Source organism: Carcharhinus amblyrhynchos, chromosome 22, assembly GCF_965287045.1.
Source record: "Carcharhinus amblyrhynchos chromosome 22, sCarAmb.v2.hapA, whole genome shotgun sequence".
Taxonomy (NCBI): Eukaryota; Metazoa; Chordata; class Chondrichthyes; order Carcharhiniformes; family Carcharhinidae; genus Carcharhinus; species Carcharhinus amblyrhynchos.
Window position 1 is genome coordinate 1,779,636 of NC_137345.1, and position 16,059 is coordinate 1,795,694.

The window sequence follows — 16,059 nt, forward strand, 5'->3', positions numbered from 1 at the left end:
ATTTGATGATCAGTCATGATCAAGATGAATGGTGGAGCAGGCTTGAAGGGCCGAGTGGCCTCCTCCTGCTTCTCGTTTCGATGTTTCTAATGTGACTGATTCTAATTATTTTCTAGAATTGGAAAAGTGGAAGTTTTACTGGAGAAAGTATTTGCCATTCACCAACTGCTCAGAAAAGACAGATTGAAAATGAGTAAGGACTCACTTCTTTATCGATTAATACTCAGATTATACTGGAGATGTGAGAGCGTCAAACGTGGTTCACTGGCCCCGATTGGTCACAAACCCAACTGGTGCCAGTACCCTTCACTCTCTTCTCTAAGTCAGAAGGTTGTGGATTCATGTTTCACTCTACAGATTTGAGCAGAAAATGTGGATATCCCTGGTGCTGTACTGAGGGCGTATGATACAAACCGAGGTACCCGGTAAAAACCTCCAGCCTGGCCTGTGGCTGGGATTTTCCACACCGCTGCAGCGAATGGAGCACCAAATTCTACATTTCCACTGGCGATGGCTTTGGACAAGATCAAAGCGTCACACCCAGCTTTCAGATGAGATGGTTTGCACTTTCTCAAGCAACGTAAAGGACGCTATGCAGCTTGAAGGAAAGCAGAGTTATATACAGAATTCTCGCTAACATTTATCTTTCACCTAACATGACTAACACACTGACCTGGCCGTGTGTAAACTGGTTTGTGCGTATCCTCCATTTAACAGTGACTGCTGTGAGTGTAGTGGGGTGATACAGAAGTTGTGAAACATGTAGAAATTGAGTCTTTTCCATAACCATTTCTCTTTTAGTTTTTTGCTGGAGTATATCAATTCCTCCTCCTGCCCCCGCATCCTGCTCCTGAATCGTCCTAAAGGCCCGGACCGGAGTAAAGTTCCACTGTACTGGCTTCCCATCCAAGTATCAGTTGGAAGAATGTTTGGTTGTTGGTGGTGGGGGAGTGGTTGAGGTGGGGAGGCGAGCAGGACATAACACCAAACCCAAACTTTGTTTTTATTCAACGTCTTTGTCAACTGGGAGTCAATGAATGATGACATTAGTAAATTTGCTGATGACACCAAAGTTGGAGGTGTGGTAGATTGTGAGGAAGGGTGTCATAGTCTGCAGGGAGACTTAGAAAGGTTGCAGAGCTGGGCCGAGAGGTGGCGGATGGAATTTAATGCGGAGAAGTGTGAGGTAATTCACTTTGGTAGGAGCAACAGATGTGTCGAGTATAGGGCTAACGGGAGGACTTTGAACAGTGTGGATGAACAGAGGGATCTAGGTGTGTGTGTACATAGATCCCTGAAAGTTGGGAATCAAGTAGATAAGGTTGTTAAGAAGGCGTACGGTGTCTTGGCGTTTATTGGTAGGGGGATTGAATTTAGGAGTCGCAGTGTAATGTTGCAACTGTACACTACTCTAGTGCGGCCGCACTTGGAGTACTGTGTGCAGTTCTGGTCCCCGCATTACAAGAAGGATGTGGAGGCGTTGGAGAGGGTGCAGAGGAGGTTTACTAGGATGTTGCCTGGTATGGTGGGGAGGTCCTATGAGGAGAGACTGAGGGATCTAGGGTTGTTTTCGTTGGAAAGAAGGCGGCTAAGAGGGGATCTTATTGAAACATATAAGATGATTAGAGGTTTAGATAGGGTGGATAGTGATAGCCTTTTTCCTCGGATGGAGAAAGCTAGCACGAGGGGGCATGGCTTTAAATTAAGGGGGGGTAGCTACAGGACGGATGTCAGGGGTAGGTTCTTTACCCAGCGGGTGGTGAGGGATTGGAATGCCCTGCCTGCTGCAGTTGTAAATGCGTCTAGTTTGGGGGCGTTTAAGAGAGCTCTGGATAGGTTTATGGACGAAAAGGGATTGGTATAGGCTAGTGGGTCATTGTTTTTGTAACTGGTCGGCGCAACATCGTGGGCCGAAGGGCCTGTTCTGCGCTGTAATGTTCTATGTTCTATGTTCTATGACAGTCAGAGCCAGGTTTAATCATCCCTGTATATTAGATACAGGCTGCGCTTGAATTAAGCATTAAAAAAATCACAATGGCCTAACAATCCAATACTTGTTTTTTTTTTTCAGAACTTCAATACAATGAGGAACAGATCCATAAATTTGAGAAGTAAGTTTGTTTTATAATTTGTCTCAGCTTAGTTTGAAAGCATAAGCTTGGCTGAATGGATAGCAGTCCTGCTTTTGACTCAGAAGGTTGCGGGTTCAAATCCCATTCCGTGGTTTGAGTACGTTGTCTTGGCCAGCACTCCAGTGGGTGTGTTGCACTGCCAGGTGTACCTCCTATCTGAGGAAATGCTAGACAGAGGTTGTGATTTAGCTGTGTATGTGAGATTGCGTGGAGTAACTGTCGTAATTGTTTTCCCTCAAACCAGCTACTTAAAAATTGATACACTAGTTAATCATTTCATTACTATTAGTGGGATCTTGCTGTATGCAAATTTGCTGCAATATTCGTCTCCATGAGACATTACTGCAGTGAGATCTCGTATAAATGTAAACTCCTGCCCATTTCTGAAGCCATAGTTATTACCCATGTTCGGTGCAGAAAAGCTCCTTTGGCCCATCGAGTTGACACTGCAATAGCTTCCACTAAACGTGAACTAACCCCATTCCTGCACTTGTCCCATATTCATGGTAACCTTCAGAGCTGGAGGTAAAGTGACAAAGATTCACAGAATGAGACAGCACAGAAGGAGGCCATTTGGCCCATCCCCCTGCCTGTGACAGCTCTTTGAAAGAGTTATCTAATTATTCCACTCCCCTGCCCTCTTCCTATAACCCTTCAATATCTTTAGTTTCAAGTATTTACCCCATGCTCTTTTGGAATTTACAATAAAATCTGCTTTAAACAGCCTTTCAGACAGAATATTCCAGATTGTTGTGGGTTTTTAATATATATAAAAAAAATTCCTCATCTGTTGGAATTTTTGTGAGTATCTGAGATCTGTGTCCTCTGATATTTGACCGTCCTGCCAGTGGCCATCAATAAGGAGGAAATATCAAAACTCCTCCTCATTCTGAACACCTGTATTAAAGCTCCCTTTAACCTACTCTGCTCCAAGGAGACCAATCCCAGCTTTTCCTGACTCTCTGCATTAACGGATATTCTGGTCCCACTCGGGTAAATCTCCTCTGCACCCTATCTGGCATCCTGATATCTACCCTAAAGTATGGAGCCCAGAATTGGACACAAAGCCCCAGATGGGATCTAGCCAGAGATTTATAAAGGCTTATAATATCAGTGGCACGATGGTTAGCACGGCTACCTCACGGCACCAGGGACCCGGGTTCGATTCCAAGCTCAAGTCACTGTCTATGCGGAGTTTGCACATTCTCCCTGTGTCTGCGTAGGTTTCCTCCGGGTGCTCTGGTTTCCTCCCACAGTCAGAAAGACATGCTGGTTAAGTGCATTGTCTATGCTAAATTCTCCCTCGGTGCATCCAAACAGAGTGGGGGATTTTCACTGTAACTTCATTGCAGTATTAATGTGAGCATACCTGTGACACTAATAAATAAAATTTAAAAAAAACAGTAAGTTGCTTGGTCTTCCTTCCTTGTGGGTATCTAAAAAACTAGTAAGAAGTAAAATCTAAAGAATTAACCAGAGGGATTTAGATTCAATAAGGTCTTTAAGATTGCCAAGCATAATACCTATTCTGTGTAAAATCTTTTGCAAGTATTTCAACACTTTCCACTTTTGTTGATGTCCTGAACTTTTCAGTTACACCTGAGCGTATATTTAACCAAAGCACATCTTGCATTCTTAGTGTTCCTTCGATGTTGCAGGATCAAAATGGGAATGCACGCGAAGAAGGTACAGATATTAGTCAGAGAAGAATGTGTACAGAAATATCTGAAGCTCCAGGCTACTACCAAGGACTGGATGAGGTATGTAACCAAGACTGTCTCACATCCTAGGTGCATCCATCCTAGGTGATGATGATGGATGATTTGTAGGTTGATACCCAGATGTGTCTGAAGGTTGCTGGGATAGTTGGCCAAGGACTGATGTAAGGGACTCGGGACCAGTTGGTCAGTAACTGAGAACCATTTGTGATTGGTGCTGAAGGATTTGTTTGAGGTTAGTTTCAGTAGCTGACGGTCAGTTGGATGACTAAGGGCTGTTGAGGGAAGAAATGGAATCTGGCTCGGATAAGTGGCCAACTCTTGCAGTGTTTCTGAGTATTTCTTTTTCTCCGAGGATTGACAGCTCAGAAGCTTGCAGACAGGAGAGAAGACATCTACATCGATTCTGCAAAGCTGAGGATGAAACAGTAGCTATTCCCCATAGCTTCAGATTAGCCTGTTGCAGGGTAGATGTTGGGCTCTGGACCTGAGGAGCAATAATCATAGAAACTCTACAATGCAGAAGGAGGCCATTTGGCCCATCAAGTCTGCACTGGCAACAATCCCATCCCAGATCCTATCCCTGTCACCCCACATATTTATCCAAGTAATTCCTCTAATCTTCTCATCCCAGGGCACAAGGGAGCAACTTAACGTGGCCAATGCACCTAAGATGTACGGGTTGGGTGGATTGGCCATGCTAAATCGCCCCTTAGTGTCAGGGGGACTAACTGGGGTAAATGAACATAAGAACATAAGAAATAGGAGCAGGAGTAGGCCATCTAGCCCTTCGAGCCTGCCCCGCCATTCAATAAGATCATGGCTGATCTGTCGCTGCTCAGTTCCACTTTCCCGCTTTCTCCCCATAACCCTTAATCCCCTCTCTTATCAAAAATGCATGGTGTCATGGGGATAGGCCTGGGTGGGATTGTGGTCAGTGCAGACTCGATGGGCCAAGTGACCTTCTTCTGCAGTGTAGGATTCATGATTCTAACCCTCATGTCTTTGGACTGTGGGAGGAAACTGGAGCACCCGGAGGAAATCCGGGTGAATGTGCAAACGCCACACGCTGACCTAAACCGGGAATCGAACCCAGGTCCCTGGTGCTGTGAGGCAGCAATGCTAACCACTGTGCCACCGTGCCATCCCATAATGTTGTATTCAAGATAACAACTCATATTTATATATCGTCTTGACATGATCAAATCTCCCAAGGTGTTTCATGTGTACAATCAGCTAAAGTTTGATCTGGAGACACATAAAGAAATATTAGGAAAAGTGATCAATTGTTTGGTGTAAGTGCTGGGCATGGCATGGGAACCAATCCTTGCCACAGGATAGTGCAGCAGTGGCAATATCATGTTGTGTGCTCTGTACAAAGGTGACCCTTTTTTATCTGCTGATGTTTCATCCTGAGCTGTTTCATGGACAGCTTTTGCCAGTGGTGGATTTTCATTGCACCGAGACGGGGGGGGGGTGCGGTTTGGTGAGGATGCAGCTCCCACGACAACTCAACCAGAACAGAAATCAAAGCCCCGCTATTGGTGTTCATCTCAGCCACACATTAGCCATCGGACTGATGGAGCTAACCTGGCCCCTTAAGGTACAGGACTCAGAATCCAGAGAACATGAATTCAAATCCCACAGCGCAAGTTAAGAATTTGAATTCAGTTTTAAAAATCTGAAAATGTGTCAGCAAAAGGGGACCTTGAAGCTGTTGGATTGTTGCAAAACCCTGACTTATTGTGGGTGAGGAAGGAAAGGATTTAAGGAAAGAAACATATTGTCCTTACGCAGTCTGTGGATATATATAAAAACCAACAACACACAACCTGAGAATGAATAAAATGAAACATTCCTTTGTTGGTATAGGGTTTGGGAAGCTGGCTTTGAGCATTTTGAAAGGTGAGAGGGAATAACGAGGTGAATAACTGCAAGAGTTTGTGAATGAACATTCAGATTGGATTTGTAATGACAATGCATTTTGCAGGAAAGCCTGTGAGATCCGCAAGCAACTGATGTCTTTCAATAACCAGAGTGTGAACCTCGGTGAGGACCTGGAGAAATGTGAAGCTCATTTGAACAAGGTACATTCCCTGATCCTATTGCAACCTTAAAGACAAGTTAGAGGAATGTCGCGTCTGAAGATGGCCGGGATGATTTACAGTTAAAACATCGTTTTAGTACTTTTTGAGAAAAGATATTTGTTGCTGAGTGAGAACAAGTGGTATTGTGTGGTTCTGAGTCCTCCAAACTAGAAGGTTTCAGTTAAACTCTTGCTCGATGCTGAGTACTGGACAGGACAACAGATGATTTGGACACTGGAAATTAACAGGAGGAAGGAATGACCGAGGGATCTGTGATTCTTTTAAGGTCCTAGAAAATAATAAAGTCTTAGAATCCCTACAGTGCAGAATGAGGCCATTCGGCCCATTATGTCTACACCAACCACCATCCCACCCAGACCCTATCTCCATAGCACCATGCATTTATCCCAGCTAGTCCCCCGACACTAAGGGGCAATTTATCATGGCCAATCCACCTAACCACATATCTTTGGACTGTGGGAGGAAACTGGAGCACCCGGAGGAAACCCCACAGACCTGGGGAGAACGCGTAAACTCCACAGAGACAGTGACATGAGGCTGGGAATCGAACCCGGGTCCCTGGTGCTGTGAGGGAGCAGTGCTTACCACTGTGCTGCCCCAATGAATGAGATTGAGAAATGATTTTTTTTTCTGCACAGTGTACACAGAAGATGCTGGCAGGTAAAAGAAGCCTAAGAAAAATGAGGGGGGCAGTTGAGCACATAAATATCCCATAAAACACATAGAAACAGGAGTGGCTGCTGTGAGGGTTTAAAAGTCAAACAAGTGGATTATGTGAAAATAAAGTGTTGCATTTGGATTGAACATGCTGTCCTAGCAATGGAATGGGAAGTGGTTTGAGTATTTTTGAATTTCATAGTAAAATCCCATGCGCTGACTTGGAGTCCAGAAAACATGAAACATGAATTTGAACAGTAAATCCATTCAACAGCAAAAAAAAGCTGTCTTCCCACATAACAGAAATAAGTCATTGCCTTTCTGTGGAGCTGGGACTTAGAGCACTGCGTCCTAACTGGGGCTCAGTTGAGGTTGCCTTAAGAAATGATCAGACTGTTACCCTTAGCAATGCTCCTGTTTTCCTCCCACAAGAACAAGAGTATTGTTCTTGTAACCCCTTCAGTTCCAGAAGCGTCATAACAAATGCATTCTGCGTAACTGAGCTATTTTAGTGCTAGGATTTCAAAATGGCCACCTGCTTTTCTTAAAATTTGAATGAGTAAAATAATTTCCTTGTTCCAAATAGAAGAACTTCATACAGGCACAACCTGGAGATCAGAACTGCAAAGAACAAAGAGCACCTTTAATACTTTATTCAGATCTAATTTAGCTGCAGTGGCCAGATCTCCTGGACTTTCCGAGAATTACAAACTATAATTTCTTTGTCCTCTCTGAATTTCAGACATTAGACATGGAACTACCAAAGCTCCAAGGAGAACAACAAACTGTGACCAAATTACCCACCTCTGCTAATTTCTCTGAACAGAAATGTATGGATATGGTAATCAGGTGAGGGCGACTGTTCAGGGGGAATTCACAAAGTTGCCTGTCTAAGTTGTGTGTGTGTCTCTCTCTCTCTATCATAGTTGTGTATGGTCCCCTGTGAACTATGGCTAATTATGGACAGAGAAAGTGCAGTATAATAGGACAATTCCAGAGAGCAGTTCCTGATTGCAACCTGTCCGAAGCCATCTAAAGCAAAAATGCTTTGGTATCGGTTTTGGTGCACCTTACAGTGCAAGCTGAATAACATTGCAGTTTACAAAGCACCTAAAAGACTTGAGTTTATAATTCCAAACTTTCCCATTGCTACACACCAACATCACAACAGCCTACACCTTAGGGCCAGTGTAGCAGTGGAGCTGTTTCACATTCACAGATAAGACAAGGGACCAGAGTATACATGGTTTACATCCAGATTTGGGAGCCATGTGTTCAAACAATGTGAAATTATTTGGAATGGTTGCAGTCTGCCCTGTGGCATTAGACAGAGGCTAAGCCCAATCTGTCAGGTCACTGGGGAGGGTCAGATTCCTGGAGGCAGTGGTAAAAAGAAGAAAATGTTGGTGTGATCATCCCTGTCCCGATTACATCTCCTCGACACCACTGACATTATTTGTGGAGAAGTCATCAATTTGTTATCTCCTGCAAGGTAACGTGTGGTCATTGCAGCAGTCAGGCATGGTTAGTAAGTTTGCAGATGACAACAAGATTGGTGGCATAGTGGACAGTGAACAAGATTATCTAGGATTTCAATGGGATCTTGATCAATTGGGCCAATGGGTCGATGAATGACAGATGGAATTTAATTTAGATAAATGTGAGGTGATGAATTTTGGTAGATTGAACTAGGGCAGGACTTACTCAGTTAATGGTAGGGTGTTTGCGAGAGTTACAGAACAAAGAGATGTAGGGGTACAGGTTGATAGCTCCTTGAAAATGGAGTCATAGGTGGACAGAGGGGTGAAGAAGGCATTCAGCATTCTTGGTTTCATTGATCAGAACATTGAACTCCAGGAGCTGGGACATCTTATTGAAGTTGTACAAGACATTGGTAAGGCCGTACTGTGTACAGATCTGGTCACTATTATAGAAAGGATATTATTAAACTAGAAAGAGTTCAGAAAAGATTCACTAGGATGCTACCAGGACTTGATGGTTTGAGTTATAAGGAGAGGCTGGATAGACTGGAACTTTTTGTCCTGAAGCGTAAGAGATGATCTTATAGAAGGCTATAAAATAATGAGGGGCATAGATAAGGTAGATAATCAACATCTTTTCCCAAATGTAAGGGAGTCTAAAACTAGAGGGTTTAGGTTAAAGGTGAGAGAGGAGAGATACAAAAGGGTCTTGGGGAAAATCTTTTCACACAGAGAGTGGTGGGTGTTTGGAACAAGCTGCCAGAGGTAATAGTAGAGGTGGGTACAATTTTGTCTTTTTAAAAGCATTTAGACAGTTACGTGGGTAAGATGGGTATAGACAGATATGGGCTAAACGTAGGCAATTAAGTCTAGCTTAGTGGTAAAAACTGGGCGGCATGGACAAGTTGGGCCAAAGGGCCTGTTTCCACAGTGTAAACCTCTGACTCTAAACACTTTTTTGTTTTATATCTCCTCCGACGCTGCTTTGAGCTTTGAATGTGAGCTGTGGAAAAATGTTCACGATCATTTTTAGTCCAAATCATTGAAGTTGTGATGATGTGCAGGAAGAGTGAGGAGCACTGAATCTCTCTGTGTTAACAGGATGCAGCAGCTCAAACAGGAAATGGAAGGTGTTTTGCGAGAACTTGAGCATAACAATGTGATCATCGAAAGGTGAATAATTCCATTCTTTGATACATTAAAGATTGGGAAGATTAAAGCTATGGTTTTCAGTCTCCATCGAGCACCTGCCCCAAGCATTGCCTCAGCTTTCACCAGACTCTTCGCAAACTCAGTGTCTTTGAGCCTGAGCAGAGCTTCCAGTCCCATATCCTCTTCACCATAAATACTCCATCTACCCGTCTACCTCCATCACCTGACTCTGCCCCACCTCCCCCTCCCCTCCACCACTTCAGCCAATTGGATGCTGAAATCTGTGCTCCTGTTATCTCCAGACTCAACTCATCCGGCCAATCTCTCACCTTCCAAGATCATCCAAAACTCTGCTGCCTGTTTCATCCTGTATCGAGTCACTCATCAATCCTGTCCTTATTGGTTAGTTTTGACCCCCAGGCAAAGAACCGAACCATTGAATATTATATCCCAGAAGATGCTGTTTAGTCTATCAGTTTAGTTTTATGCCTCTGCTGTTTCACATTTCTCTTATGGAAGTTATTAAAAAATCCTCTAGTGCCTCAGATTTAAAATCTCACCCTCAGGTTTAATGTCTTTCTTCCCAATGCTCCCTTCATCTCTAATTCTTAACATCTCCGGGCAACAAGGGTTGGCTGTGAGCCCACAGGGAAGTGGCAGAGCAATGAGAAAAGGGGACATGTCCTCTCTCTGTCCGACCCCAAAAATCTTAACATCTCCATTCCTCTGTGCCTTCAGCCAGCTGGGCAGAATGAAGGGATCCCTTCCTTCACCTCCCTCCCTAAAACCCATTTCTTTGACCAATCTTTGGTCACCCATACTTTTTTAGGCTTGATGATTTACTGAGTGTCCATCAGTAATGTACTTTGGGATATTGCTGTATCTTAAATGTAATTGGCTATTTATTATATGCAGAGCAAACTGAGTTACAGGGTACTACACTCTATATATTATATGTGTCCCTGGTATAATACTATATCATACATAACACAACGTGTTTTATTGGGTTTAACATTATAACACATGTGTTGCTGGGTATAATATCATATCATATATAGTAACACAGTGGCTGAACTCTCCAGTCCCACCCACCATGGAACCGGAGCGGGTGAGAGGCGGACAATGGAAATACCTGTTTTCCTCGGCTGGGAATTTCCGGTCTCGCTCGAGCGGCTGTAAAATCCCACCTAGTGTGTTACTGGGTATAACATTATATAATATATAGCACCGTGGGTAACGGTGTATAACACAAAAATAAGACTGTTTTACTGGTTTTAACACTGTAATATATAAACCCAGTAACACATGGTGTGTTTATATTATATAATGTATAACACTGTGTATAACTGTGTTTATATTATAACACCGTGTGTTACTGGGTTTAATGTTACATAATATAATAGACCACGTGTTACTGGGTTTATATATTGTATAATATATAGCACACCGTGTGTTACTGGGTGTGATTCTCCTTTGATCAATGCTGTAAAATAACTGAGTGTGCTTTCCCCACAAGGTTCAGTGTTCAGAAGCCTCACGGTGTGTGAGTGAGTCCTGGCTGCTGAAGATGGGACGCTGGACGTGATGAGAGTTTGACTTTTCCGTGCTGTGACTTTATATTTCATTACCATGTCGTTTGAATGATCGCTCCATGGCTGAAATCACACCAAAAACTGGGTGGCCATTCATATTAAAGAGCAAAGTAATATCCCGATTCCCCCGGGGTGGATTGTGACTCTGTGATTGTGTAAAAGGAGCATTAGCAAACTAGTAGCTAGGTTTACATCTCTCCTCAATTTGACTTCAATTTAATGGAAAGATAAAGCAGCTGAAATGTAGAACTGGCTATTGGCTCTGTAAGGTCTGTGTAAATTAATCGAACAAAGGAACAATCTAACCCTTCGCACCCATTACCTCACTGGAAGCACTTCAACTCTGATTTTCATTTTGTAAGTATGTGTATTTGTGACTGCGTTTATAGTCCAGTTTCCCCAGGATTGGGACATTGTGAAGTTCAGTCCATTTGGTGCAATACTCAGGGAAACAATTTCAAGGCTGCACGTGTCCATAATCAACAAAAGATCCTGCAATATCAGCACCTCCCTCTCTCCTGTCAACACTGAGTTCAGCTCAGAAATCCTCCCAAGAAAACCAGCAGCTCCCTGTGTTTACTGAGGGACTGAATCTTGCTGGACTATAGATTCACAGACTCTGGCTGCTGTCCAATACCAGGTCCACCCAGTCATTCTGCATTAATACAGACAGTGAATGACAGAGCTATTTGTCACTGGAAGCTATTACAGTCAAGTGCTGCCAGCTCACATACAGGAATACTGCAGAGCAATATTAGTGACTACTTCCTTGGTGTTATTCAGGTAACTCAAATCAGTAACCAAACCTGCCAACTCCCTGCTCCTTGTGGCTCAGTTTCACCAAGCAATGCAGTGTGGAAAAGGAAAAGGCCATTCAGCCCTTACTCTCCCGTTCTGTTAGATCCAGCTGTTCTGCGTCTTCAGTCTGTTTCCCAGTGGTGGAGTCTTGCCGCCCATTATCTCACATGGGACCAGAGGAACTGTGAAACTAAGCATGCAACTTGAAGCTCTTAGTCAATGAACATCTAGCCATCTCAATTTAGGTTCCGGCTGACTCCCGGCACCCAGCACGTTTGGGAAGTGAGAGCAGTCTGAATTCCCAATCCTGTTTGAAAGATTGATTCCTGATTTCAGTACTTTGTGAGCTGACACCGATGCTAAGGTTCTGTCTCCTTGTTCTGGATTTACTGTCAAAGGAACTAAACCTCAATCAGGTCAATCTTCCAAATGCAAGTAACGACCAACATAGTCTCTGCAAGCTTATGCCTATAATTTAAATACATAGCTGAACCTGCACTGCAACCCTTCCCAAGACTTATGCATCATTCCCGAGGAGTGATCCCAGAACTGAAAGGCAGTTCTCCAGACTGAAACCAACCAAGGTTTTGTGCAGCTGAAGCATTAACTTCTTCACTTTTACATTCCAACTTCCTTCAAATAAAGGCCATTGTTCTGCCCGTTTTGTTTGGTCATTTCTTGCGATGTGTCCGTTATTGATTTTTGCACAATACTGCCTAAATAACTCTGTTCCTCCACTGCTCCTCATTTCTCACCAATAAAAAACATCTGACCCAAAGTGGATAATCTCACATTCAAACTGTATCTGGTTTGCACGCTCATTTAATTTGTCAATGTCCATTTATAACTACGCCCTCCATCCACATAGCTCACTCGGCCTTCTCCTTTTGTGTCATTTATAAATGTGAGTACAACTCTATCTCTTCCAGGTGCACTTCCTGCAGCAATGGAAAGCCGTCAGCCAATGAAATGCTGTTGAAATGTAGCCAAACCCAGGACTGATGTAAATAACCAATGAGAGAGAATTAGGCATCAAAAGGAAGAGGACATTTGGCCAATTGATCATATCCTGGCTCCTTCAAAGAGCTATTCAATTAGTTCCATTTTTCCACTCCACCCTCTTCAGATTTGATTTATTGTCACATGTATTAACACAGTGAAAAGTATCGTTTCTTGCGCGCTACACAAAACAAACCATTCATAGAGAAGGAAAGGCGAGAGTGAAGAATGTAGTGTTACAGTCATAGCTAGGGTGTAGAGAAAGATCAACTTAATGCAAGGTAGGTCCATTCTGATAGCAGCAGGGAAGAAGCTGTTCTTGAATCGGTTGGTAAGTGACCTCAGGCTTTTGTACCTTTTTCCCAACAGAAGAAGGTGGGAGAGAGAATGTCCGGAGTGCGTGGGGTCCTTAATTATGCTGGCTGCTTTGCCCCATCACCTTGAAAGAAACATCCCCTTTTGGTTCTTTTGCCAATGTTTTTTGTGATGTTGATTGACAGGTAAATGCATTGTCAAAACCTTCACATCCATCTGAGAGAGCAGATGAGACCTCAATTTATTACTTCATTGTTAAGACACTAGCTCTGAAACCCCAAGAGATATTACAAAGCCAGTCTAGATCCTAACAATTTTTCTATTTTGGTAATGTGACGATAGGATTTTTCACTCCAGGCACAATTCTACTGATAAACCAGGGAGCTTTTCTCAAAACAAACTTTAATTAACAACACAATTTAACTATAACAAATTAATTAGTTTAACTTTTAACAGTTGAACAATATTTAAACATGACAGAATACTGTTGTATCTCGGAGTTCCAATCAAGCAAAATTTCCCCTTCAGACTTAAACCCCTCGATAAATATTTAAGCAAAATGCAGGCATGCTGGCTTGTGACTTAGGTTAACAGTCCTGGAGCTTTCAGAAAACTTCTAAGCAGGAGGGCGAGAGAGAGAGAGAGAGACACACACACACACACACACACTTGTTTCTTCTAGCTAGTCCAGGCAGCAACTGCTTGTATTTTAAAAATGAAAATGCAACTGGTCTTTTGTGCAAGATTGGCTCCCCCCATTAATCAAGTGACTCTCCCTGTCTATTAACTTAATCAAAACTCATATGGCTCTGATACCGAGTCTAAAATCCAAGGTGAATCTAGGATTAACAAAAAGTCCATTAACAAAAGTCACGCATTCCTAGCAAAAATCAGTTACTATCCTGCATTCTCAGCATAAATCAACTCCTGTAAAAAAACACAGCCTCTTCAAGCAGCCCCACCTCGCACATAAAATTTATCAGAATAGCACATTATTGTCACCCCATTCAAAGGGTAATATCCAGCAGTGCTATGCTGTAATGTGAACGAGATTATATCGTCAAGTGTTGGAAAGCAGCTTGAACCAATAACCTTATGTCAAAGACAAGAATGCTGCCACTGGGTCAAAACAAAATATCCTTTCCCATCACCAATGAACAGCCTGTTACTGTGTGTTGTGGAGCTCATTTCCTATCAACAGCCTTAGGCCAGCTCAGGCTGGACTGATTGTTCGTGGATCACTGCCACAAAACACTCAACTTTAAAATATTTTAAAATGCTGCTTATTCCTGTTATGAACCAGATTGTTCACAGCTTTCGCCTGTTTTACTGATCTTGGTTAAGCGATTGGCCAGAACACTGGAGAGAATTCACCAGTTAATTCTTCTTTGAAGAATGTCAGAAAATCAATAACACCCTCGAAAGAGGCAGAAGATCCTCAGGTTAGCATCCTTCTGAAAGGTGGCATCTCTGGCAGTGCTGCATTCCCACAGTACAAATACCAAACTATCAGTGCGGATTTTGTGCTAGAGTCTCTAGAGTGAAACCTGAACCAACTCCTTGGCTCAGAGGAATGGGGAGCTGTCACTGAGTCACAGCCGACACGAGTCTTGCGCTCTCCCACGTTCCAGCTGTTTGTTCTCAGCTACAGTTCCCAACTCAAAAAACAAAACTGACAATTTGTCCCATTGCTGCTTCCAGCTGGAGTTCCACAACACCACTTGTTTGCTACAAATAAACTTGTTGGACTTTAAGCTGGTGTTGTGGGATTTCTTTCTGTTTTACCCCCAGTCCAATGCCAGCATCTCCACATCCAGCTGGAGTTAGCAGGGGGCCTCCTTGCTAAGGACACCAACTTCCTCACGGATCCAATGAATAACTAAGGCAGAGAAGGGAAGAGAAATATAATGAAGTAGGTAGGGATGAGGGGGTGGATTGGGTCTTTTCAGTGCCCGAAACCTATCAGTGAGATAGCTCAACAAGAACAGCCAGGAGTTGCAGTAGTGTTTCAGTTGTTACGTTAGTCTTGCACAAGAAAGGTTCTCCAGCTCACAAGTGTGCAGAAACATTTTCCTACCTCACCTACAATGGGATTTTCCTGCTGCAGGGAACAGAGATTTGGCTGAGTGTCAAATTGTCCATTCTTGCAGCATTGAAGAATTCTGGCCATTATCAAACCCTGCTCATTTCCTGGGAAGAAATGTTTACACCTTTAACAATTGTCCGTGAATGCTGTTTGGAATTGGGAACTTAGTTTGTTGTTATAACATTTCCAAAAAGAGCTGTCAGATAGGCAATATTGTGGTCTCTATCCCTGGACCAGAAGCTCAGGTTCAAGTTTGACCCCAGGAGTTGTTGGCCACTGAAGGACCATTCATCACACAGTTCAACAGGCTGATCATCAGCTCGGGAATCCTTTGCTCACTGTTCCCCGAAGGGTAAAAAGCAGTTTGAGTGTGAAGGTATACTTAAAAGAAAGATTGAGATGACATCTGAAAGACAGTATCTCTGCACTCCCTGGGCAGTGTATCAGAACATCAGCATCGCTTCTGAAAAATAAGAAAGAACTGCCAAATGCTGTTATACTACTGTGTTCCACCATGGGGTGCACTTTCTCCATCCATCGGAATTTATGAACTGGAGCTGGAGAACGTCATTTGAATTCACTCTGCCAATTAACAAGATCATGACCGATCTACACCTTAATTCCTCCCACACTATCCCCATATCCTTTCACTTGCTTAATACCCAAACATCTAACAACCTTGAATATACTCCTCAACATTCCCAGTTCTCGGGGTTGGGAATTCCAATCACCACCTTGAGAAAAATTTCTCCTTATTTCAGTTCTAAATGGCTGACCTCTTATTCTGTGACTGTCTCATTGTTCTAGTGTCTAGACTGCCCACTCAGAATACCTACCCTCAGCATCTGTCAAGAAGTTTGTAATTTTCAGTGAGTTCACCTCTCGTCGTTCAAAATATCAAGTGGGAACGGTGGCTTTTGATAAGGCTACAGGCAATCTTACCACGCTGAGAGGCCAGAGTTAGTGTGGAAGGAGATCTTTGAAAAAAAAATGGGCAGCACAGTGGTTAACACAGCGCCAG

At 43.2% G+C, this 16,059-nt stretch overlaps 1 protein-coding gene across 1 annotated transcript in view; it reads left to right on the forward strand.

Moving 5' to 3' along the window:
- The window catches only part of LOC145356826 (serine/threonine-protein kinase TBK1-like), a 56,482-nt gene extending 44,193 nt beyond the window's left edge, over positions 1-12,289 (forward strand). Inside the window, exons 15-21 of the mRNA XM_080209735.1 lie at positions 117-193; positions 2,072-2,111; positions 3,791-3,892; positions 5,841-5,937; positions 7,358-7,464; positions 9,198-9,269; positions 10,765-12,289. Coding sequence (XP_080065861.1) covers positions 117-193; positions 2,072-2,111; positions 3,791-3,892; positions 5,841-5,937; positions 7,358-7,464; positions 9,198-9,269; positions 10,765-10,795 — 526 coding nt within the window. The 3' untranslated portion in view covers positions 10,796-12,289. The remainder of the gene's footprint in view (positions 1-116; positions 194-2,071; positions 2,112-3,790; positions 3,893-5,840; positions 5,938-7,357; positions 7,465-9,197; positions 9,270-10,764) is intronic.
- The last annotated feature ends 3,770 nt before the right edge of the window (positions 12,290-16,059 follow it).